This window comes from Saimiri boliviensis, chromosome 15, assembly GCF_048565385.1.
Source record: "Saimiri boliviensis isolate mSaiBol1 chromosome 15, mSaiBol1.pri, whole genome shotgun sequence".
NCBI lineage: Eukaryota > Metazoa > Chordata > Mammalia > Primates > Cebidae > Saimiri > Saimiri boliviensis.
The window spans coordinates 69,303,156-69,327,594 of NC_133463.1; the positions used below are offsets into that span (position 1 = coordinate 69,303,156).

Here is a 24,439-nt window from a genome sequence, read left to right on the forward strand (position 1 = left end):
GACATACAAAAAGGAGCTGGTACTATTCCTTCTGAAACTATTCCAAACAATACAAAAAGAGGGACTCCTCCCTAACTCATTTTATGAGACCAAAATCATCCTGATACCAAAACCTGGCAGAGACACAAACAAAAAAGAAAATTTTAGGCCAATATCCATGATGAACAGTGGTGTAAAAATCTTCAATAAAATACTGACAAACCGAATCCAACAGCACATCAAAAAGCTTATCCAACACAATCAAGTGGGCTTCATCCTGAGGATGCAAGGCTGGTTCAACATACACACATCTATAAACATAATCCATCACATAAACAGAACCAAAGACAAAAACCACATGATTATCTCAATAGACGCAGAGAAGGCCTCCCACAAAATTCAACAGTCCTTTATGCTAAAAACTCTCAATAAACTAGGTATCGATGGAATGTATCTCAAAATAATAAAAGCTATTTACAACAAACCCACAGCCAATATCATATTGAAGGGGCAAAAACTGGAAGCAATCCCTTTGAAAACTGGCACTAGACAAGGATGTCCTCTCTCACCACTCCTATTCAACATAGTATTGGAAGCTCTGGCCAGAGCAATCAGGCAAGAAAAAGAAATAAAGGGTATTCAATTTGGAAAAGAGGAAATCAAATTGTCTCTATTTGGAGATGATGAATTATATATTTATAAGACTCCATCATCTCAGCCCAAAATCTGCTTAAGCTCATAAGCACCTTCAGCAAAGTCTCAGGATACAAAATCAATGTAGGGAGAGATAACATTAGGAGAAATACCTGATGTAGGTGATGGGGGATGGATGGAGCAAACCACCATGGCATTTGTATACCTATGTAACAATTCTGCATGAGTGGCACATGTACCCCAGAACTTAAAGTATTAAGAACATAAAAATAAAAAAAAATAATAATAATAATAACAACAAGAACACAGGCATGGGCAAAGATTTCATGATGAAGATAAAGATACAAAATGCAATTGCAACAAAAGCATAAATTGACAGGTGGGATGTAATTAAACTAAAGAGCTTCTGCACAACAAAAGAAACTAACAGAGTAAACAGACACCTACAGAGGGGAGAAAAGTTTTGCAAACTATGCATCTGGCAAAGTTCTAATATCCAGCATCATAAGGAACTTAAATTTACAAGAAGAAAAAACAAACCCCATTAAAAAGTGGGCAAAGGACAGGAAAAGGCATGTTTCAAAAGAAGACATACATGTGGCCAATAATCATGAAAAAAGGCTCAATATCACTGATTATTAGAGAAATGCAAATCAAAAACACAATGAGATATCATCTCACACCAGTCAGAATGGCTATTATTAAAAAGAAAAAAAAAAAAGCAGATGCTGGCAAGGTTGTAGAGAAAAAGGAATGCTTTTACACTGCTGGTGGGAGTGTAAATTACGTCAACCATTGTGGAAGACAGTGTGGAGATTCCTCAAAGTCCTACATAGACAGAACTACCATTCGACCCAGCAATCCCATTACTAGGTACATACACTAAGGAATATAAAGTGTTCTATTATGAAAGCACATCCACATGTATGTTCATTGCAGCACTATTCATTATAACAATGACATGTAATTAACCTATATGCCCATCAATGGTAGACTGGACAAAGAAAATATGGTACATATATACCATGAAATACTACATAGCCATAAAAAAAAAGAACAAGATCATGTCCTTTGCAGCAACATGGATGCAGCTGGAGGCCATTATTCTAAGCAAACTAACACAGGAACAGAAAACCAAACACTGCATATTCTCACTTATAAGTGGGAGCTCAATGATGAGCACACACGGACACAGAGGGAAACAACACACACTGGGGCCTATTGGAGGGTGGCGGGTGGGAGTAGAGAGGGGAAAATGACTAATGGGGACTGGGCTTAATACCTGGTTGATGAAATAATCTGTATGACAAACCCCCATGATACAAATTTATCTATGTAACAAATTACCCCTGAACTTAAAAGTTAAAAAAAAAAACAACAAAAAAACAAGAATTGAAAAAATGATGTTTACCAGCCCTTTAGAAAAGCCAAAATATTCATTAAAAAAAAAAAAAAACAGAACAAAGATCAAGTATTGTAAATCATTTTGTACACTACTACTTAGTAACCAAAAATAATATTTACAAAAAGGTTCTCTGAAATTTCCTATTGAGCGAAAAAGGATATAAACATGAATATACAGTTATCCCTCTGAATCTGTGGAGGACTAATTCCAGGACCTCCTGAGGATACCAAACTCCAGGGATGTTCATGTCCCTGATATAAAACGATGTAGTAACTGCATATAACCTACACACATCCTCTCATATACTTTAAAACATCTCTAGATTACTTATAATATCCAATATAATGTAAATGCTATGTAAATAGTTGTTACACTATATTGTTTAGGGAACAATGATAAGAAAAACATTTATACATGTTCAGTATTGATACAACTTAAAAAAAAAATATTATGGGCCGGGTGCAGTGCCTCATGCCTATAATCACAGCACTTTGGGAGGCCAGGGCAGGCGGATCACCTCAGCTCAGGAGTTCAAGACCGGTCTGGCCAACATGGTGAAACCCCATCCCTACTAAAAATACAAAAATTAGCCGAGCATGGTGGTGCATGCCTATAGTCCCAGCTACTCATTACGCTGAGGCAGGAAAATCACTTGAACCTGGGAGGTGGAGGTTATAGTAATCCAAGATGGCACCACTACACTCCACACTGGGTGACAGAGCAAGACTCCATCTCAAAGAACAAAACGAAATAAAACAAAATTTTTTATTTCCACAATGTGGAATCCATAGATATGGAGGGCTGACTTAAAATAATTAAATTAAAATATTAAGTCACGGGATCAGAGTGAATTTTACTTCCCTCTTTAAATGTCTCTACATTTTCTAAAATTAGTATGTCCTAAAAATTTTACAACTAGCAAGCTGAATTTTGAATATGTAATTGTAATATAGTGTTATGAGCATAATGAAGTAGTATGTCCAAAGTGTAAGTGAAGAGTCAACAGAAAGCAAAAGCAATCAACTCTTTCAGTGATGGGGAAATAGAAAAGGTATCCCAGAAAATGTGACATCTGAGTCAATTTTTAATGGATAAATAGGAGAATTCCTCACTGTCAGGGGAACAACACATGCAAAGGCAGAAAGGGATGAAAAAGCAGTAAGTTGTCTAAGAAGAACCAGGAAAACAGCAGTGGAAACTGGTTTCCAATGACTAGTAAAGGAGTTTGAATTTTCATCTATCAGTGAGAAAGCACTACAAACAGGGGCACGACCAGCTGACGTATACATGATGGTAGCTGTTCACTACTGGCTGTGCTGCTATTTTCCTTCATTTGCAGTAATACTACAGATATTATTGCTATAGTAATTGCCATAGCATTTGTGTCAATATTTCCTTTTATGCTTTTATGTTATGTTATTCTGACTTTTAATATTTCTTTCCCAATGACCTCTCAATTTTGTAGAACTTAGTTTACAGATAGAGATTTGCCAATAGCTGAAATCACTAAAGACAGACGTAAATTCTTTGTTAAGTTATAAAGATTTCATGTATGCATTTTAAGGGGCAGAATGGGTAAAGGCTGGCTCAAGGAAGCAAAAACGTTGTTCCAAATATTTAAGATGCACTTGGGCAAGAGATGAAAAGAATCAGATGGGAACATCAAAGGCAAAGGTGTAGGTGGAAATAAAACAGTGATTTTGATCAAGAATAAAAGATCAGCATTTCTAACCATAACTTGGGTAACAGTATAGAAAGTATACTTAATTAAATGTGCACATGACCTGAAGCTATGGGCTAACTAATGCGTTAGACGGTAAAATCAGAATCTTAAAAGGCTGGAGATAAAATTTAACACGGAGTAAACTTAAGGTCTTGCAATTGAATTAAAATACAACTAAAAGCACACAGGAAGAAGGAGACCTGATTCAACAGTATACCTGAAAAAGACTCAGGAGTTTTAGCTGACAGTAAATGCAAACATATAAATACTATGGCCTTGAAGAAAAGTTACATTGTGACAGAAGACTGCCTAAATGAAAGACGGAGGAAGAGAGTCATGTTGTATTTAGAAACTATCAGAACACACCCAGGTGAGTGTATTCACGTAAGAGAGATACTGACAAATAAGATTTTATTTAGAGAAGAGAGACCATTCCTTAAGCATCTTGTTAACTCAGGTGTTCAGGATGGTTCTGAAAACAGCAGTAAGATGAATTACAGAAAGCAGAAACAAAGAAGTAAAAAAGTGACTAAAAAATGAGAATAATCTTGTTCACAGGTTATATAAAACATTTTGAGGATAAACAAATACTGTCAGGTAATAGTTATTTGGTACAGTTTTGTGGTTTTAAAAATGGAGTAAATTATATACATGGCATGATAAAATTAGTAATAAATGCCAATTTTTAAAAATACCTTTTTATCTTTTGAATAAGAACAACTGTTATTCTTAAAGCGATATATTTTAACTACCTACTTTCCCTGACAATGGCATTATCTTACCCAGTATGCGAGGAGTATACTTTTTGCTCCCATTTGTTTCCAGAAAATGCAATGTGTCTTGTATTCATTATAACAACATGATCCCCACAGTCACCTAGATTTTAAAAAGAAACAAGATTTTGTATGAAAAATCAAAACCTTAAGAAAAAGTGGCCTCGGTTATTTATAAAGCTTACCACAGTTCAAACAACATATTAGAAAAGAAAAAGCAAGTCACAGTGCAACATCAAAAATCCTTGAATAGGTTCCTGTTACTTTTTAATATAACATCTAAGTACAGAGAGTTGGCTGGCCATTTGGAAAATCTCAACACTGGAAAGTAAAAGAAACTTACTAAGAGTGCCAATAACAACAATACATCTTTTAAAGGCAAATTACTGTTATTCTTATTACTCTTCCAATTAATAATTACACTTCAGTAAAAATGTTTGTATTAAGTGCCTTGAAATGTCTGATATAAAATTTCCCTGACAAAGAGCTGAGAAAATGAAAACAATATGTATATAGATATAAAAAAGTATGTTTTACCAATAGGTAAATTGAAAACAAACATAAAACATTACAATTGATTATTATTCTTCGCAAATACAGAAAAGACTGGTATGATCTTATTAACTACTGTGGAGAGGTTCTTTCCAACCATGTTTAACAATAGTAAATTTAAACTGCTACTCTCAACTATGACTACAAATATATTTGACAGGACAAATGACCTGAAAATCAAAATATGTATATCTGCATTCATTTTCTATCCCTAAGTTTGGCTGTTCATTTAAAAACAAACTAAAAAGTCAACACGTACATTTTCAAATGACTTAATTACATGACAAAATCAAGTAATCGGAGACATTTATTATTCTACTAATGAAAAAAAATCAAGATATTCTAGAATCTCAAAAAAAACACTAAAAATAAGAAATACAAGTACAATAGATATGAAAACTAAAGATTCTAAGATTCTATGCAGAGCTCTAAATTTGAATGGCAGAATATCCAGAGACATTCATAGTCTACGCAGGAAAAGAATAAAGAAAAGAAGATAAGGCAAGTGGGTTTTCATCACTAGAGTGAAAGGAAATTCAGAGATAAGAATGAAAGCTTGCTATTAGCAGATGGAAAAGAATAGTCTGACAATATTTAATTAAATGATTGAAGTTGCTAAGAGTGACACCCTGTTGGCCTCTGAGGCAGTTGGGCAAATGCAGCAGAAGAGGAAATAAAGAAGGTGAGAAGATAACCAGACAGCCTCAAAAAAAGCTGAGATTACTTTAGCTCACATTCAGACATTTACAGCAGAGAAGGTAAGGCCCATTAAGATGAAGTGATTTGCAAAGGCTCACATAGCAAGTTACCTAACACTTGGTGCAGACACTTTCCATAACATCTATTTGGAGGAAAAAAATGTATCTTTAAACTTTCCACTAAAACGGAATGTATTTTTAAATTGCCAAGTTTTAAATACAGGTAAAGCATCTTGAGCCACTCAAAAAATATTTATAGAGAGCAAAAAGATCTTTTAAGGGGCATTAGACAGAATGCCACAAAGCAACTGAAAATCGTCTTCTTTCAGTTCTAAGGCATGCACATCTAATCTGGGAAAAATTATGCCAAATCTCCAATAATTTAATTCCAAGAAGCATTTCTCTACTAACTCTAAACAAAAACTAACCAGAAATTAAATACATGCTTTTTAACTGTTAATTACATTAACACAAAAGTCAGTATTATTCTAAGACTAACCCTGGATATAGCATAACTGTTTCTGTCTAAATTTCTATTAAATACATATAGTTCCATTTTATAATTTTCAATTAAAAAATGCACATTTAATATGTAGGTACCAAATGTAAATATATCATAGCTCTAGTGCTTGATCAAGAGATGTTCTGGAGAGACATCAAGTTGAAAAAAAAGATTAGTAAGCAATTTTTAGAAATAGGAATTGTGAGCTTATTTATAAAAATTCTAACCTTAAATTTCTAACTTTATCTGACTCTTCAGTATAATACTAGGTGCTAAGTTAAATGGCCAAATAAATTCAAACTAATTCAGACCAAGTGAAAACTCAACAGCTTCATGTCAGGAAACCTAAGGTCTCACTCAGGTAGGTTACACCATTAGGGGCACCTCTTAGTCCTATACAGCCTCAATATTTTGGCCTGTCTTTTCCCTTAAGCCAGAATTAAGTCATAGTTTTTCCTCAATATTGCCTGGGAGAAAAGTAATATCTATTCAATATCCTCTACATGCAAAGCACTGAACTAAGCATTTTATATTCATTTTTAACACTCAAAGTCTCACATTATCTTATTAAGTAAAGTTAACGTACTCCCTGCCTGCCACCATTTTTACTATTTAAGAATATTTAATGAGAAAACGGAGTCAGAGGTTAAACAACCCGGCTATAATGATTAGGCTAGTAAGAGGTAAAGTTAAGTTTCAAATACAACTCTAGTGATTTCAGAGGCAGATCTTAAAATTTCTACCACAATCAGATGGCAAAAAGCAGTGGTAGGTATAATGTTGTAAGGAGGCCATGATATCATTCACGAATCGATCACGTATTCTTTTTTTTTCTTTTTGAGACAGAGTCTCACTCTGTTGCCAGGCTGAAGTGCAGTGGTGCAATCTTGGATCACTGCAACCTCCGCCTCCTGGGTTCAAGCAATTCTCCTGCCTCAGCCTCCTGAGTAGCTGGGACTACAGGGGTGTGCCACCATGTCCAGGTAATTTTTGTGTTTTTAGCAGCGACAAGGTTTCACCATGTTGGCCAGGATGGTCTCAATTTCTTGACATTGTGATTCCCCCCACCTTGGCCTCCCAAAGTGCTGGGATTACAGGCATGAACCATCGTGCTCAGCTGATCATGTATTCTTTTCTGCTAAATTCTAAGATCTCAGAAGTCTTTCTCAGCAAACTGCTCACAGGTTAGTTATTTGCCGTCTTTGTACTTCCTCATGTACCAACTCCCAGGTTACGGATTCAAGGAGACCTAGAGTTTAGGATAACAGTTTGTAGGCTTATTTACTAATTTTTCCAACACCACTGTTTAAACCAGGTAAGCCATGCTATTTAGGTTGGTGCAAAAGTAATTGCGGTTTTTGCCACTGAAATGGCAAACTCTACTTTATTTAGTATTTGAATAATTTTGTTGGTCCAAGCACCCTGCTGCAGACTCCTAATTATAGATCCTTCATATAGAGTTACCAAAGTAAGTGCTTAAAAAATTCCCTAGTGTTCATTTTTAACTATGTTTGAAATACTCAGATTCCATGCCAGGGCAGATTCAGATAGAAACACCAGTTCAGCTTGGTGGGAGTCTCCAGCTCTTCCAAATTTGCTTTATAATCCTTTTCCATTGAAGAACAAATCCACTTGCAATGTATTACATACTTACTAATGCCAGGTACCATTCTTGATGCTGGGAATATAGCAATGAATGTAACTGAAAAACCTCTCATTTTTTTAAACGTTTACTATAGATTCGGGGTAAATGTACAGGTTTGTTATATAGGTAAATTGCATATCATGGGGGTTTAAAATACAGATTATTTTGTCACCCAGGCAATAAGCATAGTACCTGATAGGTAGTTTTTTTGATCCTCACCCTCCTCCCACCCTCCACCCTCAAGTAGCTGCCTGTTGTTCCCTTAGTGCCCATGAGTACCCAATGTTTAACTCCCACTTATAAGTGAGAACATGCAGTATTTGGTTTTCTGTTACTGTGTCAGTTTACTTAGGATAGTGGCCTCTAGCTCCATGCATGTTGCTGCAAAGAACATGTTCTCATTTTTTAATGGCTGCATAGTATTCCATGGTGTATATGTACCACATTTTCTTTATCCAGTCTACTACTGATGGGCACTTAGGTTGATGCCTATCTGTGCTATTATGAATAGTGCTAAAATGAACATATGGGCATGCTTTAAGTTCTTTCAGAAACCACCAAATTGCTTTCCAGAATGGCTGAACTCATTTGCACTTCCACCAGCAGTGTATAAGCATGCCTTTTTCTCCTCAGCCTTGCTAACATCTGTTAGTTTTTGACCTTTTAATGATAGCCATCCTGACTGGTGTGAGATGGTATCTCATTGTGGTTTTGATTTACATTTCTCTAATGATCAGTTTATGCATTTTTTCACATGCTGTTGACTGCATGTATATCTTCTTTTGAAAAATGTCTCTTTGTGTATGTCCTTTGCCCACTATTTCTCTAAATAAATTTCTCTAAATTTGTTTGGAGAAATTCTTGTTTTTAATAAATCTTATACTCTAGTGAAAAAGCCAGATAATAAACAAAGAAATGGATATGTAATATGCCAGGAGCTGATGAATATGGGAAGATAAAGAGTAATAGGGTGGAGGAATTATTAATTGGTACAGGTTTTTCATAAACTTAAGTTTTCATTTCTCTGGGATAATATCCAAGAGAAAACTGCTGTGCCCTATAGTAAGCTCATATCTAGTTTTAGAAGAAACTCTCATATTCTATTCCAGAGTTACTGTACCATGCTACATTTCTACCAGCAATGCATGAATAATCCAGTTTCTATGCATCCTCATCAGTATTTGTTGTCATTATTTTTAATTTTAGCCATTTTGATAGTTGTGTAGTATTATCTTGCTGTCGTTTTAATTTGCACTTCCCTACTGGCCACTTATACTGAACATCTTTTCATGTGTTTATCTGCCATCTGTTCATGTATTCTGCCCATAGTCTAATTAGATTGTTTGGTTTTTTACCGTTGAGTTTTAAAAGTTCTTCATACATTTTAGATACGTCTTTGGTTGATGACGTGGTTTGCAAATATTTTTTCTCAGTCTATAGCTTGTTTTTCCCCCTTTATAGGGTTGAATCCTTATAAGCCGTTTGCTTTAGCATAGTGGTTTTTAAACTGCATGTGATTCGGTTGCAGGCTTCTAAAAGGTGACCCAAGGCATAAGGATCCAGGTTCTTCTTCCTTTAACTAGGACAGCCCTGCTTTTATTTCTTGGATTTCCTTTAAGATTTAGTTTGAGAAATGTTTGAAAAATAGCTATTCCAAATTAGTGATAAATGATGAGTCTGGCTTTGGCCTTCATGTTTGTTTCTAAGTTTGGAAGGACAAATGTCTAAATGGCTACTTTATGTTACTTTTGGCATCCCTGAACTTGCACACAGCCAAGGTGATGAATGATCAAATAGGTTATCATAAAATCTGCTGAATGTATAGATACTGTATCATGTAACAAGGCATATTGTTTAATTTAATGACAATATCAATATACTCACTTCCAAAGGAGATATGTAGTTTACATATAACTTGAAGCAAAAATCTCCGTTAGTGTTTTGTAGGATGATATTCTGGGAGTGAGGTAAAGTATAAATGCACAATTTAGACTGCAAAATTAAAATGCTGTGATATTAACATCTGAAATACATTTTTACCCTTAACTGAATAGCGAGAGAGAAAAATATGTTAGCTAAGCAACTTTAAGAAGAGCATCATAAGCTTATAAGGCACAATCCTACAGATTAAATTTAGATCATAAAGCTGATCTCTGTTGAATTGTTTGATATGTTAGCACTTATGAACTGGGTGCAACTTTTATTTCATTCCAGGCAGACAGAAATATTTTAACATAAAGATAATTTTAGCAAAGCTAAAGAAAGGTTTTCCTCTGCTTCCTTTAAATACTTCTATAGTCCTCCTCAACAAACTAATCAGTTGGCAGTGAAAGGAGTAGAATCCGCATGGAGAATAAGTCATATTCCACTAATCATCATGCATAACCTTTCTTTTGATTCATCAGAAACATATTCAAAAAGTTACCAAGTCCCAAATTCAAGAGAGCAGCTCTAATTAGAAGGAGGGATTCCTTTACTAGTTCTATGACCTTTCTACCATAGCCCACGTTTTCCATAAAAAATAACCTTATAATGGAAAGTCAGTTTCCATAACATTTTCACAAACATCCATTTGACAAATAAGGTAGTTCAAATATTATATACATTATGTTCAGATACATTATTTGTCAATTTTTACAATCATTCCTAGAACTATGATCATTTGTAATATTATTTTTCTGGAAAACTATAGGTCAATTCTCAAAAAAACATGTTACTGATTATAAGCCCATACTACGTGCTCAATAAATGCTTATTAAACCAATAAATGATAGAATGAACTCTTAAAACACAACATATTTATAAATTGAAAACTGCTTGCAATTTAAGTTTTGATTTTAGCGACATCTTGTGGACATGAGAAGTTTTGCTAATATGTTACATATTAAATACAGTGAAACACACCCAGGCAAGGTGGCTCACATCTGTAATTCCAGCACTTTTGTGAGGCTGAGGTGAGTGGATAGCTTGAGCTCAGTAGTTTAAGACCGGCTATGCAACATCGTGAAACCCCGTCTCTACAAAAACTACAAAAAAATTAGCTGGACATTATGGTGCACGCTGATAGTCCCAGCTACCTGGGAGGCTGAGGTGGGAACATAACCTGAGCTCAGAAGGTGGAGGCTGCAGTGAGCTGTGATGGCCCCGCTGTACTGCAGCCTGGGTGGCAGAGTAAGACTCTGTCTCAAAACATAGTGAAACAAAAATGCAATTCAGTCTTTAAAAAGTAAGTTTCTACTTTCACAGAAACCTAATAGGCAGCCACAACAGCTCTTCTGGTATCCTAGCAGAATGCCTATTCATCCATATGTAAGGTATGTTTTTGCAATGATGACCTGCTTATAAGGAAGCAGAACTCTGAGTGGACAGATAGTGCTATATTTGGAGATGGAAATTAGCTGACTGCTACTAATTGCACTTTCCCTCAAATTTGGCATTATTTGCATTTCTGCAAAGACAACCTAAGAGATCTCTTTTATTACCTTCTGATGCCATTGCTAAGGAAAAAAGAAGGAGGAAAACTCAGTACAAGTGGTTAAGAATCACCAGACTGAAGGGGAAAGGGGAATTTCCTACATAGGGAGACAGGTGCATAAGTCTGAGTCCCAGTTCTACTTTAATATGGCTGAATAGCAATGAAATCCTGATTTTAGTTTACTTGACTGTCAATGAAGAGATGAGGTGGTTCAACAAAATATCTAAAGCCCTAAGGAATTAAACAACTCTATAAATTGGTAATTCTATGATTATTTTTCTGGTCTGCCAAAAAAATTTTTTAAAGTAAACAGGTTTGTAAGTGAAAGCATTAAGTCTGATTACTATTTACTTTCAAAATACAGTTAATCTCATTATTCGTAGATGCCATATTTACAAATTTGCCTACTTGTTAAAATTTATAAGTTACCCCAAAATCAATACTTGTAGTTCTTTTGCAGTCATTCATGGAAATGCTCAGAGTGGAAATAAATTTGAGTTACTTAATGTACATGTTCCCGGCTGAGAATGAACAAGGCAATGCTCTGCCTTTTTTCACCTCTCATACAATAAACAAGCATCCTTTTCATTTTGCATGTAGTGGTATGTTTCTGGCATCTGTGTACTTTCTCTTAGTGACTTGACTGTTTAAAATATCCTTGAAGCTTGGTATACTGGAGTACTATGTAGTGTTCCTAAATACAAGAAGGCTGTGATGTTACCTTATAGAGGTAATATGTGTGTTAGATAAGCTTGTTCAGGTATGAGTTATAGCGCTGTTAGTCATGAGTTCAGTGTTAAGATGGCTTTAAATAGAAACACATATAAAACAAGGTTATGTATGGATTGGTTGATGAAAATGCTGTGATCAGAGGTTCAGAAGAACCTAACTCTGTATTTCCCCCAGAAGCAATGGTTCAGTATCCACTAATCCAGTGTTCATAGGATAACTACAGGGAAAAAGAACTGACTACTCATAAAACAGCTGTATGAAAGTGTCATTCTATAAATTGTTTCTGGCAAGCATCTATTATGGGCAAGACATTGTACTGGGTGCTTGAAAAACAAAGATGAACAAGACAAACCTCAGATTCATATTCTATACTCACAGATTACAGAGTATGGGCTTATGTATAGATTCAATACTATCCCCATTAAGCTACCACTGATTTTCTTCACAGAACTGACAAAAGAAAAAAAAAATTAAATTTCATATGGAACCAAAAACAAGCCCATATAGCCAAGACAATTCTAAGCAAAAAACAAAAACAAAAACAACAACAACAAAAACAAAGCTAGAGACATCATGCTACCTGACTTCAAACTACACTAAAAGGCTACAGTAATCAAAACAGCATGGTATTGGTACCAAAACAGATATACAGACCAATGGAACAGAACAGAGGCCTCAGAAATAATGCTACACATCTACAGCCATCTGATCTTTGACAAACCTGACAAAAACAACAATGGGGAAAGGAGTCTCTATTCAATTAAAGGTGTTGGGAAAACTGGCTAGCCACATACAGAAAGCTGAAACTGGATCCCTTCCTTATACCTTATATAAAAACTAACTCAAGATGGATTAAAGATTTAAACGTAAGACCTAAAACGATAAAAACCCTATGAAGAAAATCTAGGCAGTACCATTCAGGATACAGATCACAGCAAAGACTTCATTACTAAAACACTAAAAGCAATGGCAACAAAAGCCAAAATAGACAAATGGGATCTAATTAAACTAAAGAGCTTTTGCACAGCAAGAGTGAACAGACAACTTAAGAATGGGATAAAATTTCTGCAATCTACCCATTTGACAAAGGGCTAATATCCAGAATCTATAAGGAACCTAAATTTACAGAAAAAAAACATCCAACAACTCCATCAAAAAGTGGGCAAAGGATATGAACAGATGCTTCTCAAAAGGAGACATTTATGCAGCCAACAAACATAAGAAAAACAGCTCATCATCACTGGTCATTAGAGAAATGCAAATCAAAACCACATTGAGATACTTTCTCACACCAGTTAGAATGGTAATCATTAAAAAGTCAGGAGACAACAGATGCTGAAGAGGATGTGGAGAAATAGAAACGCTTTTACACTGTTGGCAGAAGTGTAATTTAGTTCAACCATTGTGGAATACAATGTGGCGATTCCTCAAGGATCTAAAAACAGAAATACCATTTGACTCAGCAATCCCATAGCTGGGTATATACCCAAAGAATTATAAATCATTCTAGGATAAAGACACATGCACACGTATGTTTACTGCAGCACTGTTAACCACAGCAAAGACTTGGAACCAACCCAAATGCCCATCAGTGATAGGCTAGATAAAGAAAACATGGCACATATACACCATGGAATACTATGCAGCCATAAAAAAGGATGAGTTCATGTCCTTTGCAGGTACATGAATGAAGCCAGAAACCATCATTCTCAACAAACTAACACAGGAACAGAAAATCAAACACTGCATGTTCTCGCTCATAAATGGATGTTGAACAATGAAAACACATGGACACAGGGAGGGAAACATCACACACTGGGGTCTGTCGGGGGGAGTAGGGGAAAGGGGAAGGATAGCATTAGGAGTAATACCTAATGCAGATGAGGGGTTGACGAATTCAGCAAACCCCCATGGCACTTGCATACCTACGTAACAAACCTGCATGTTCTGTACATGTACCCAAGAACTTAAAGTACAATTAAAAAAAAGGAAAGAAATTTTCATCGGCTAGAGAAAAAATGTTTGAGCATCAAGTATAAGAAACAGAAAAAGTCATAAATCCTTGCTCTTGCCCAAATCAAATCATTTGGAATACTCTTCCTCTTAGCTCCATAGATCCAAAAATCTGACTTAGCTCCAATGCCAGCACCCTGACTAAAAGTATTTTTTTTCATTTTCACAACTGGGATTCATAAATGCAAGCATTTACTTAACCAACATTTCTTACATTTCAACTATGTGTCAAACACTATTACAGGTACTGGGGATACAGTTGTGTACAAAATAGGCAAAATTTAATGTGCTCTTGGAAGTTAGTCTAGTGAAGGAAGGCAGGTAACAAACAGATACTAACACAACATTTCAGGTGATACATGAATGCTATTTTTTTTTAAAGCAAGGTAAAGGTATACAGAGTGAAAGGGTGGGCAGAGGAATCAGGGAAGGCTTCTCTCAGAAAATAAATGCCTGAGCAGAAATCTGAAAGACGTAAAGAAATAAGCTATGCAGGTATCTGGGAAAGGATATCTAGGCAGAGGGAACAATGTGTCTGGGCGGGGTGGCTCATGACTGTAATCACAGCACTTTGGGAGGCCAAGGCGGGCAGATCGCCGGCGGGCAGGAGTTTGAGACCAGCCTGGCAACATGGTGAAACCCCATATCTACTAAAAATACAACCTTAGTCGGGGGTAGTGGCATACGCCTGTAATCCCGGCTTCTCAGGAGGCTGAGGCAGGAGAAATGCCTGAACCCAGGAGGCGGAGGCTGCAGTGAGTCAAAACTGGGCCACTGCATTCCAGCCTGAGCAACAGAGTGAGACAAAAAAAAAAAAAAAAAAAAAAAAAAAAAAAAAGGCATAGGGCAAAAATGTGCTCAGCAGGCAAGATAATAGAACAGCATAGTCCTGGGTAGACTGATTGACAGAAATAAATAAATAAATAAATAAATAAATTAGTAAATAAATAAATAAAGGAAATAAAGTCAGAAAGGTAACTGGGACCATATTATTTAGGTCCTTGTGGGACACACAGATATTTCATTTGGAGTAGATAACTGTAATTGATCTATGGAAAAAACATTACATGGAGGCAACAGCAGAAGAAAAAAAGATCACAGTGAGGCAGTTTTTGGAATAAAACAGGACAGAGTACAGAAGTTTAAAATCAGAGTAGAGGGAGAGATGATGACAGGTGCCAGAGTTGACATATTTTTTTCTAATATATTTTTAAATTATAAATTTAAAAATGTGTTTGTGTGTGTGTGTGTGTGTGTGTGTGTGTGTACTTTTTAAATTGTTTTGGTTTAACAAAGAGGAGTCGCAGATAAGGCAAAGGCTTCAAACAAGAGCAACTAAAATAACAGAGATGCTGTTAGTTGAGATAGAGAAAACTGGGAAGGAACAGGTTGGTTTGGGTGAAGTAGACAGGAAGCAAGACATCTCCAAATGGACTTACTCATTGGAGACATCTACTAGACACCAGAAGAATTTGCTGAATAGAAATTTGTATATGTGAGTCTAGAATACAGGGAAGGAGTTAAATTTGGGAGGCATTAGCATAAAGATGACTTTTAGATACAGGAGACAAAATGCAATCATCTAAGTCATGAGAAGAGGTTCAGGAATGGGCCCTGAGGCACTTCCAGTTTTTGGTGAGAAGGGCATTTGAGAGTTTAGAAAGCTGAGGATAGGCAAGGATACTAAGAAAGGGAGAAGAAAGAGATATCAGTATCCAGTGAAACAAGCTAAGAATGTGTTTCAAGAAGAAAGTTCTCTACATGAAAATTAGCCTGGACTCCTCAAGACAAGAAAAATAAAAGGATTATTCTAGATCAAGAGACTAAAGGAACATAACAACTAAAGAATACATAAACCTAGGTTGCATCCTGGTTCAAAAAAATAACAACCGTTAAGAATGAACATTAGAACATCTAATTAAAGTACTGTTTATTTTCTTATGTGTGCCAGTGGCATTCTGGTTACACAGAGAGTATCTTTATTTTTAGGAGATGTACGCTGAAGTATTTTGGGGGAATTATAATGGCATTTGCAACTTATTTTCAAATGGTTGAATAAAAAATACAGGATAAAATGTTAACTGTATTTAGGTGGAGAGTATAAAGAAATGCATTGTACTATTCTTTCACCTTTCCTGATCATTTGAAACCTTTTATAATAATAGTAAGAAAAAGGCAAAGGACTGGCCGGGCGCGGTGGCTCAAGCCTGTAATCCCAGCACTTTGGGAGGCCGAGGAGGGTGGATCACAAGGTCAAGAGATCGAGACCATCCTGGTCAACATGGTGAAACCCTGTCTCTACTAAAAATACAAAAAATTAGCTGGGCATGGTGGCGCGTGCCTGCAATCCCAGCTACTCAGGAGGCTGAGGCAGGAGAATTGCCTGAACCCAAGAGGCGGAGGTTGCGGTGAGCCGAGATCGCGCCATTGCACTCCAGACTGGGTAACAAGAGTGAAACTCCGTCTCAAAAAAAAAAAAGAAAAAGAAAGAAAAAAAAGAAAAAGGCAAAGGACAAATAACTCAGTGAACGAACTGGTAAAAGACATGCAGAGCCATTTCACAGAAGAGGAAGCTCTAAAGGCCAATAAATGAAAAGATACTCAGCCAGCCATATTTGTCATCGGGAAAATGCAGATTGAAATCACAAAGCAAGCATTTTACATCTACCAGAATAGTCAAAATTAAAAATAATGAACATATCAAGTGATTAATTAAAGATGAGGAGTCATGGAAACTCTTGCATGCTACTGGCATGATAAAGACTCAATAGTTTCCATGCACCTTAAAACCCAGTCATTCCTGTCCTTTAGGCGTATCTTGGAAAAATTCTTCCATGTGTACTAGGAAAATGGCACAAGAATATTGATAGCAACATTAATGTAATATAAGACACATTGGCAAAAAAATTGGAAACAAACCAATGCTGAGTGTATGGGTATTCATTTCATCATTATCATCATTAATAGGGTTAATTTTCTTTAAAGTATACATATATTTGGGCCAGGCGCAGTGGCTCACACCTGTAATCCCAGCACTTTGGGAGCCCGAGGCGGGCGGAACACGAGGTCAAGAGATCGAGACCATCCTGGCCAACATGATGAAACCCCGTCTCTACTAAGATACAAAAATTAGTTGGGTGTGGTGGCGCACACCCGTAGTCCCAGCTACTCGGGAAGGCTGAGGCAGAATTGCTTGAACCTGGGAGGTGGAGGTTGCAGTAAGACGAGATTGTGTCACTGCACATCAGCCTGGTACCTGGCGACAGAGCAAGACTCTCAAAAATTATATATATATATATATATATATACACACACACACACACACACACACACACACACATTAAATATACACACCTTTGTGTGTTTAATATATTGAACAGTGAAAGTTAAATAAAAATGTGATCAAGTATAGCAAATGTTGTTGACAAGTCAAGCAGTATGAGGACTAAAAACTGGCATCTGGATCTGGCCATGAAGTGCTGAGGGCAATGAAATCCACAAAAACTGTCAGCAGAAATCTTCTAGAATGAAAGTAACTTTTTAACTTTATTTTGGTAAAAGGATACAGAAAAGCAAATCTATTAATCTTATTAGTGAAAATAAGCTTCTCATACCTAGCTAGCACCATATATTTTTCTAGTGGAAATGAATTTTTAGAAGAGAGGGCAAAATTATTTCCCTTAAAAATTCTTTATATGCAGTTCATCATGTAAAAGACATGTATAAGAGTGAAAGTTTAAGTCATGGTGCAAATCAGGTTATTTCTGAGCATGAAAAGAGGGGCTACTAATAATTTTGCTGGGCAGTGGCATAAAATAGGCTGGTTCCGGGTAAACTGATTCATATGGTTTTCCCATGAATAAGCCAAACTCAGTTGAAGGCACCAGTATGTTTTCAGCAAGAATGGAACACAGGATCCTCAGGAAAAATAAAAAGGGTCCTTAAACTCAGCCCTGTCAAACTTCAACAAGATTCTATTCCAGCACAAAGACTACAATGGTTAATGACAGGTTTAAATAATACTTACTCAGTTGATGGTACACAGGTTTATGTAATCCCTGAAGTCTTATTGATGCCATATCGGCAAGTTTGCCAGGTGGCTGCATTCTCCCATCTAAGAGATACCAAACTCTAGCAAAAGTGGCCCATTGCTTGGAAAAAAAAAAAAAAAAAAGAAAAAAAAAGTCATTAAAATGGAAATACAGTAATTAAATTTATTATTTTATACCATCGCATGTATTCTACAATTAATGTCAACAATTTCTTTGAAAAATAACTCTATTGCTGAAGAATTTTTGTTTTCATTTCTATTTCTGGAAAAGGGTTTTTTTTTTTTTTTTCTTATCATTCTGGAAAGACAAACACACTAATTATTCCTGCCTGGTTTTCTACATGCTTTGTTAGAAACACCCCAAATATGTATTTCCCTTTAGATTATGACTTTTTTTTTTTTAAATAACACATGATAGAATCTGGAGGGGTAATGAGAAGCTTGAAAGAAAGTAGAAGCTGTTTAAGAAGGTCTTCTTCAAATGTCTTCAAAAACATTTAGAGATTAGTAGGTACATTATATTGAAAGCCTAGTGGCCAATTGGAATCCAAAGACCCATTCAGGAGTTACAATTCCTGGGGAGAGTTAAATAGAACAACGTAGTTTGGAAAGTACAGATGGATGATGTGGAATAAATTTCAACTTTAAAACGTTACCTGAAATAGGTATCTTTAGACCACTGCTTCTACAGTATTCATCAATGTATTCAATTTCTTAAAAAATTCTAGTCCAGATCTCCACCAGTTACTTTATGCATGTACACAGAAGGCTAAACAATGCTATAAAAATGCAACGGGGCTAGCTGGTTTTATTTTAAATGTACTTATCACAACCTCAAACTAGTCTACACATAAGGAAAAGGCCAGTTTCTGTCCCCATCCACTGCAGACTAATACTTTGACAGAAAAAAACAAAAAGAAAAACAAAAACAACAACAAAACTTTGATTAAAAAAATGCAAATGCTCGACTATGTCAAATTGCTAAAAAAAAAAGTTTTTAAAGTTTTATTTTGCTTCCTGTATTTATCTCATCACAGGCAACAAACAGTCCAAGGAAGGAACCACACTTGGAGCGGCACCGAGCTAAGAGTCATCTTAACCGATATAACTCAAACTAACTCCTATTCTTCCACCTCAAACCTGCTTCAATCTCAGCCTTCCCTATCTCAGCTGATGACACAGCCTCCAGCTGGTCAAATCAAAAAACCTGGAGTAATCTTTGCTGCTGCTTTTGCTGTTGGTCTATATTTAATCTTCAGAAAATCCTATTGGCTCCACCTTCAAACAAAACCTGACCACGTTTCAACACACTCCACAGTTCTACTAGCGTGACCTCTGCACCATCACGTCTCACCTGGATTACTGTTATACCCGCCAAACATGCTTCTGTCCTCCACCAACCCCTATTTCTGAACAGTCTATTCTCGACCCAGCAGCCAGAGTGCTCCTTTTGACGCCGAGTCAGATCACGTTATTCCTTGGGTCAAAACCCTCCAATAGGTCTCCATTTTACTCAGTAGAAAAACAAATTCTTACAACGGCCTACAATGCACTAAGTGATTAACCTTCTTAACTCTCCTACCTTCTCTCCTAATCCCCTTCCCCGTCCCCGAAAAAAAAAAAAAAAAAAAGAAGACACGAAAAGGGCAGTTTGAAAAGAAGCGGGGATGAGTAACAAACGATATGAAGTGCTTGCCAGACTGACGACCCTTCTGGTGCTTTCCCCAGGCACCTCTTAGCCGAGGGTCTCAGCTTCCCTGCCGCCCCAGCTTCACTAATCTGCCAGACCCAACGCTCTCGTTCTGCCAGTACAATGAACCCCATGAAGCCCTAAGAGTCCGAGCTCACCTGGGGCGCCCTGGAGAAACTCGACATATTCCCCCACTAGCAGCACCGTCCGTCCTTCTCTCCCGGTAGCCAAGCCGGGTCACACAGCCTTACTGGCCCGGCGGGAAACGCTAACACCCAAGCATCACAGTTCCTAGCCCCTCCAGCACTCGTCGGCTTCTCCCCTTTGCTTTAGTTTCCTCCAGTCTTCCCCACCGCAGCAATTTCGTCATGAAAGGAGCAGATAATGCAGTTACTTAGGAACTAACTCCCGAAAATAACCCGCTTGCTGGAAAACTGCGGAAAACCGACGGAGGACACAATTTCCAGGCGACCTAAGCGAAGGGAACCGGAAGTGCGTCATAGCGCGCCTAGGTTTGGATGTGGTAGTCGAGACCGAAAATTGGGGGTGGTCTCTTAGGAGATGGACCGGTACCTGCTGCTGGTGATCTGGGGGGAAGGAAAATTCCCGTCGGCGGCCAGTAGGGAGGCAGAACATGGACCAGAGGTGTCATCGGGCGAGGGTACTGGGAAGCAGCCTGGTAAGCGCTGGGATGAGAAAGGGCGGGAACGGTTTGGGAGGGGAAGAAGTTTGAGTTTGTGATTAAGTTCTGCTAGGAAGGGATCAATATCTACTTGTCTCAAGAAGCTGGGACTCTATCTGGGATAGAGTTAATGAGGGCTGCAGATATAGCATCTTCATGGAAAAACATGGACAAATTTGTGGATGCAAGGTTCCAGCCCTCAGAAATTCTTGGCATAGGAAATATTTAACTTAACAAGTTTTCTGTGCCTTAGTAATGGAATTTCCTACGTTTTGGAAATGTATGCGTTTATTATTTCTGTTCCTGTGTTTCACATGCAGATGATACAGAAAGGAACAAAATGAACAAAAGTCATGCTGTCCTAGAATTTACATCTAATGGGAGGAGACATCCCACATACTTTAGTTTTGAAAACAAATGATGAATTTTAAGTGATCTTAATTGTTATCGATTGCATTGCTTTTTGGTGCACCTATTTAGATTCAGTATTGCATTTGATGTATTCATTTGTTTCGATCAAATAGGCATTTTGAGGAGTAAATGTATGTGTTTGTGTATAAGGTGTTGTGACAGTTTCCCTTCTCTTCAAAGTTATTTTGTGGGGAATTCTGCATTTGTGCTAACTGGCTAGAATGTACAGATCGGGAGCCTTTTCTGTTTTTTTCCACTTGGCCTTAGATTTACTGTATCAAAACTTGAACAGATCTTGAGCAGTGTGTAGTACTTTTATGTACAACCTACTGGTCTTGAGAGTTTCTGATGAAGAAATTGGAGTAGGTTAGATTACGTAAATCTAGCGCCCTTTGAGTTAGTTTGTCTTTTCTTTTTCAGACTTCACAGCAGCAAATATTTATCACCTTTTGAAAAGAAGCATTAGTGCTTCAATTAACCCAGAAGATAGTACTTTCCCTGGTAAGTATAGTAAACCCCTCTTTTCTTTGACAATTCCAGGTTCTCAGCTTGAGTTTTGCTCCTCTTATGAAATTTTCTTGCCTGTCTTAGTTCTGTATAACTAAGGGGAATGTGGCTTTATGAGGATGATTTTTTTTCTTGAGTAAAAAATGTAAATAATGCTCCCACACGATTTCCTTACCGTTTATTTATTTCTTTATTTCTGTTCTTAGCTGTTACTGATTCTCTTAAAAGTACGTAATAATTACTAAACACAATGAGCTTTTCTCAATTCTTTTTTTTTTTTTTTTTTTTTTTTTTTTTTTTTTTTTTTTTGAGACGGAGTTTCGCTCTTGTTACCCAGGCTGGAGTGCAATGGCGCGATCTCGGCTCACCGCAACCTCCGCCTCCTGGGCTCAGGCAATTCTCCTGCCTCAGCCTCCTAAGTAGCTGGGATTACAGGCACGCGCCACCACGCCCAGCTAGTTTTTTTTGTATTTTTAGTAGAGACGGGGTTTCACTATGTTGACCAGCATGGTCTCGATTTCTCGACCTCGTGATCCACCCGCCTCTGCCTCCCAAAGTGCTGGGATTACAGGCTTGAGCCACCGCGCCCGGCTAGCTTTTCTCAATTCTTACCTGCTTTTACTTTTTGAAGTATTTCGCGTTTTTGACCAACCCATACTTTGTAAAAATCTTTCGTCCTTCAGCTTCTATTGGCATTATGCAAATGCATTTAACTACTTTGATAGTTTTCTTTTATTCCCTTTTCTTGTCCTTGATCAGAGAATGTCCTTTAAAGGTTCTGAAAATAGAGATGCCAAAACAAACCAATACCTAAAAACTGAAGGAAGTTTCTGTCAATGCAAGGAAGGGTCTGCTCCTTTTGATAACTTTGTAGTTCCCCTGACTATACAATCTGCACCTTTCTCTTCTGTCATTAAAGAACCTCTTGTCACTTCGTGTCAACTACCACCATCGGGGAATGATTTCTAATAAGTATATGCTGCTCTAGCCTGTTTTCGAAGGCCCAGTAGTACTCATTAATTTTCAAGTTGCTGTAATTTTAGTCCATACTACTATTATTGCAGGAAAGATTTTCTTTCATTTGCACCTCAACTGTATCTGTAAAAGAGCTCTTGGGAGAATTGTAGGGGTTCTCATGATAAATTTTCCTTTCCACTTGTGTGTTTAGGAGTTTCTTATACAGACAGTCCTTGTTTTGCATGATAGTGTGGTACTTTATAATTGATTGTGCAAAGCAATCCTAATATTATAATAATCAATGAGAAAAAATTGTTCCATGACCTTTAATATCTTTTATCAAAACATTAAAAACTCTCTTGTTATAAATTTTTATGGAAATAAACAAATTGTAAAAATTTACTTTGTATACTGTAATTTAAAACCTTAGAAACATTGAGAATTAAAGTGTTTTCTTTGTATAAACCCTATCAAGAGTAGTTAGAACATTGCCTTCCACCTTCCCATCATCATGTAACTTACGATACAGAGTGAATATTTTTTCTTTTATTGGCAAATTATTATATTCCAGTTGTATCAACTTCCAGTGTTTTATTCTTTCATTTTTTTTTTTTCTTTTTTTGAGACAGGGTTTCATTTTGTTGCTCAGGCTGTAGTCCAGTGGCCCAGTCATGGCTCACTGCAGCCTCAACCTCCCCAGTTCAAGCACTCCTTCTTCCTTAGCCTCCTGAGTAGCTGGGACTACAGGCATGAGCCAGCACATCTGGCTTAGAGACATGGTTTCATTGTGTGGCCCAGGCTGGTCTTGAATGCCTGGGCTCACGTAATCCACCTGTTTTGGCCTCCCAAAGTGCTGAGATTGCAGGCGTGAGCCACTGTACCTGACCTGGACTTTCAATGTTGTAATATATCTCTGAGTTCCATTAATATTAAGGTTTTTGCTAGCATCATTTTCTCTGGGACAGCTTCATGTTTTTCATCAAAATGTGTTTGTCACACCAGCTATTTCTAGAACTCTGTTTACATTAGCTTTGAAGATTGCTTTCAGTGTTGGCACTTTTTGTTTCTTTGGTGTTTATCTCTTTTTTAAAAATTCCCTCATCCATTTTTCCATTTTTATAAATGGATTTAGACTGGAATTTATAAAGGGTTTAGACTGGAAGACCAGGAGGCAACACAATCACATCTTTTGCTACCTGTGTGAACTGAATGGCACTTGTGCAGTGACCAATCAGTGACACCCTTTGAAAGTAGTAACATTATTGACTACTGATCATGACACACATCTTTATATGTGTAGTGATTTTGTAGACTGAGAAGCTTGCAGTGAAGTCTTAAACTATACAATTATAGTTCATTAATACACCATGGTAACTGAAATTTGAACCAGGTTCTTGGGGAACTGGTGTTATTTAAGCTATAGTAACTGGAATTTGCACATATCAGAGCCATGCAAACGGAAACTGCCTGCACTGAATTTCCTGCCATGCTAGGATTATTGATTTCAGTAATATGGCAAGTTTGAGGGACGGAAAGTACAATATTATTATAATGGGATAAAGATGGAGAGGTAGGCATAGCTCTTTAGAGGATTTTGTAGTGTCAAGGTGTTTGGATTTTTTCCTAATGGTAATCAGCAGCCACTAAAAACTTTAAGTAAGGAAGAGACGTGATCACATCTGTGCTTTTGAAGTATAGTAATGGATTAGAGAAAAGTATAGCTGTTTCTGAATAGGGAGATGCTGTAGAAGACCAAATGAGGAATAGAAGAGGCAGCCAGGGTGGAGGAAAATGGATAGATCTGAAGGAAATTATGGGGGTAGAATTCACCTACCTTAGCACTGAATTGGTGTGATGTAGAAGAAGGGAAGGATGAGGAAGGAATCAAGGATGACATTAGGTTTCCGGCTTGGGTAACGGCATGATGGTGGCATTTAGTGAGAAAGGAGAAGCAGATTTGGAGGGAATGTGACATATTCAGCTTGGAACA

At 37.1% G+C, this 24,439-nt stretch overlaps 2 protein-coding genes across 3 annotated transcripts in view; one reads left to right on the plus strand and one right to left on the minus strand.

Annotated features, from left to right (window-relative positions):
- Positions 1–20,325, minus strand: part of MRPL13 (mitochondrial ribosomal protein L13) — a 65,167-nt gene extending 44,842 nt beyond the window's left edge. Inside the window, exons 1-3 of the mRNA XM_003933100.3 lie at positions 20,051–20,325; positions 18,179–18,302; positions 4,544–4,637 (exon numbers count right to left, since the gene is read on the minus strand). Coding sequence (XP_003933149.1) covers positions 4,544–4,637; positions 18,179–18,302; positions 20,051–20,077 — 245 coding nt within the window. The 5' untranslated portion in view covers positions 20,078–20,325. The remainder of the gene's footprint in view (positions 1–4,543; positions 4,638–18,178; positions 18,303–20,050) is intronic.
- MTBP (MDM2 binding protein) overlaps positions 20,326–24,439 on the plus strand; it is a 73,772-nt gene continuing 69,658 nt past the window's right edge. Inside the window, exons 1-2 of one of the 2 annotated variants that reach the window (XM_003933099.3) lie at positions 20,326–20,571; positions 21,406–21,486. In XM_003933099.3, coding sequence (XP_003933148.2) covers positions 20,454–20,571; positions 21,406–21,486 — 199 coding nt within the window. In that variant the 5' untranslated portion in view covers positions 20,326–20,453. Of the gene's footprint in view, positions 20,572–21,405; positions 21,487–24,439 lie in introns of those variants that run through there. The other variant, XM_074387088.1, reaches the window with a different exon arrangement.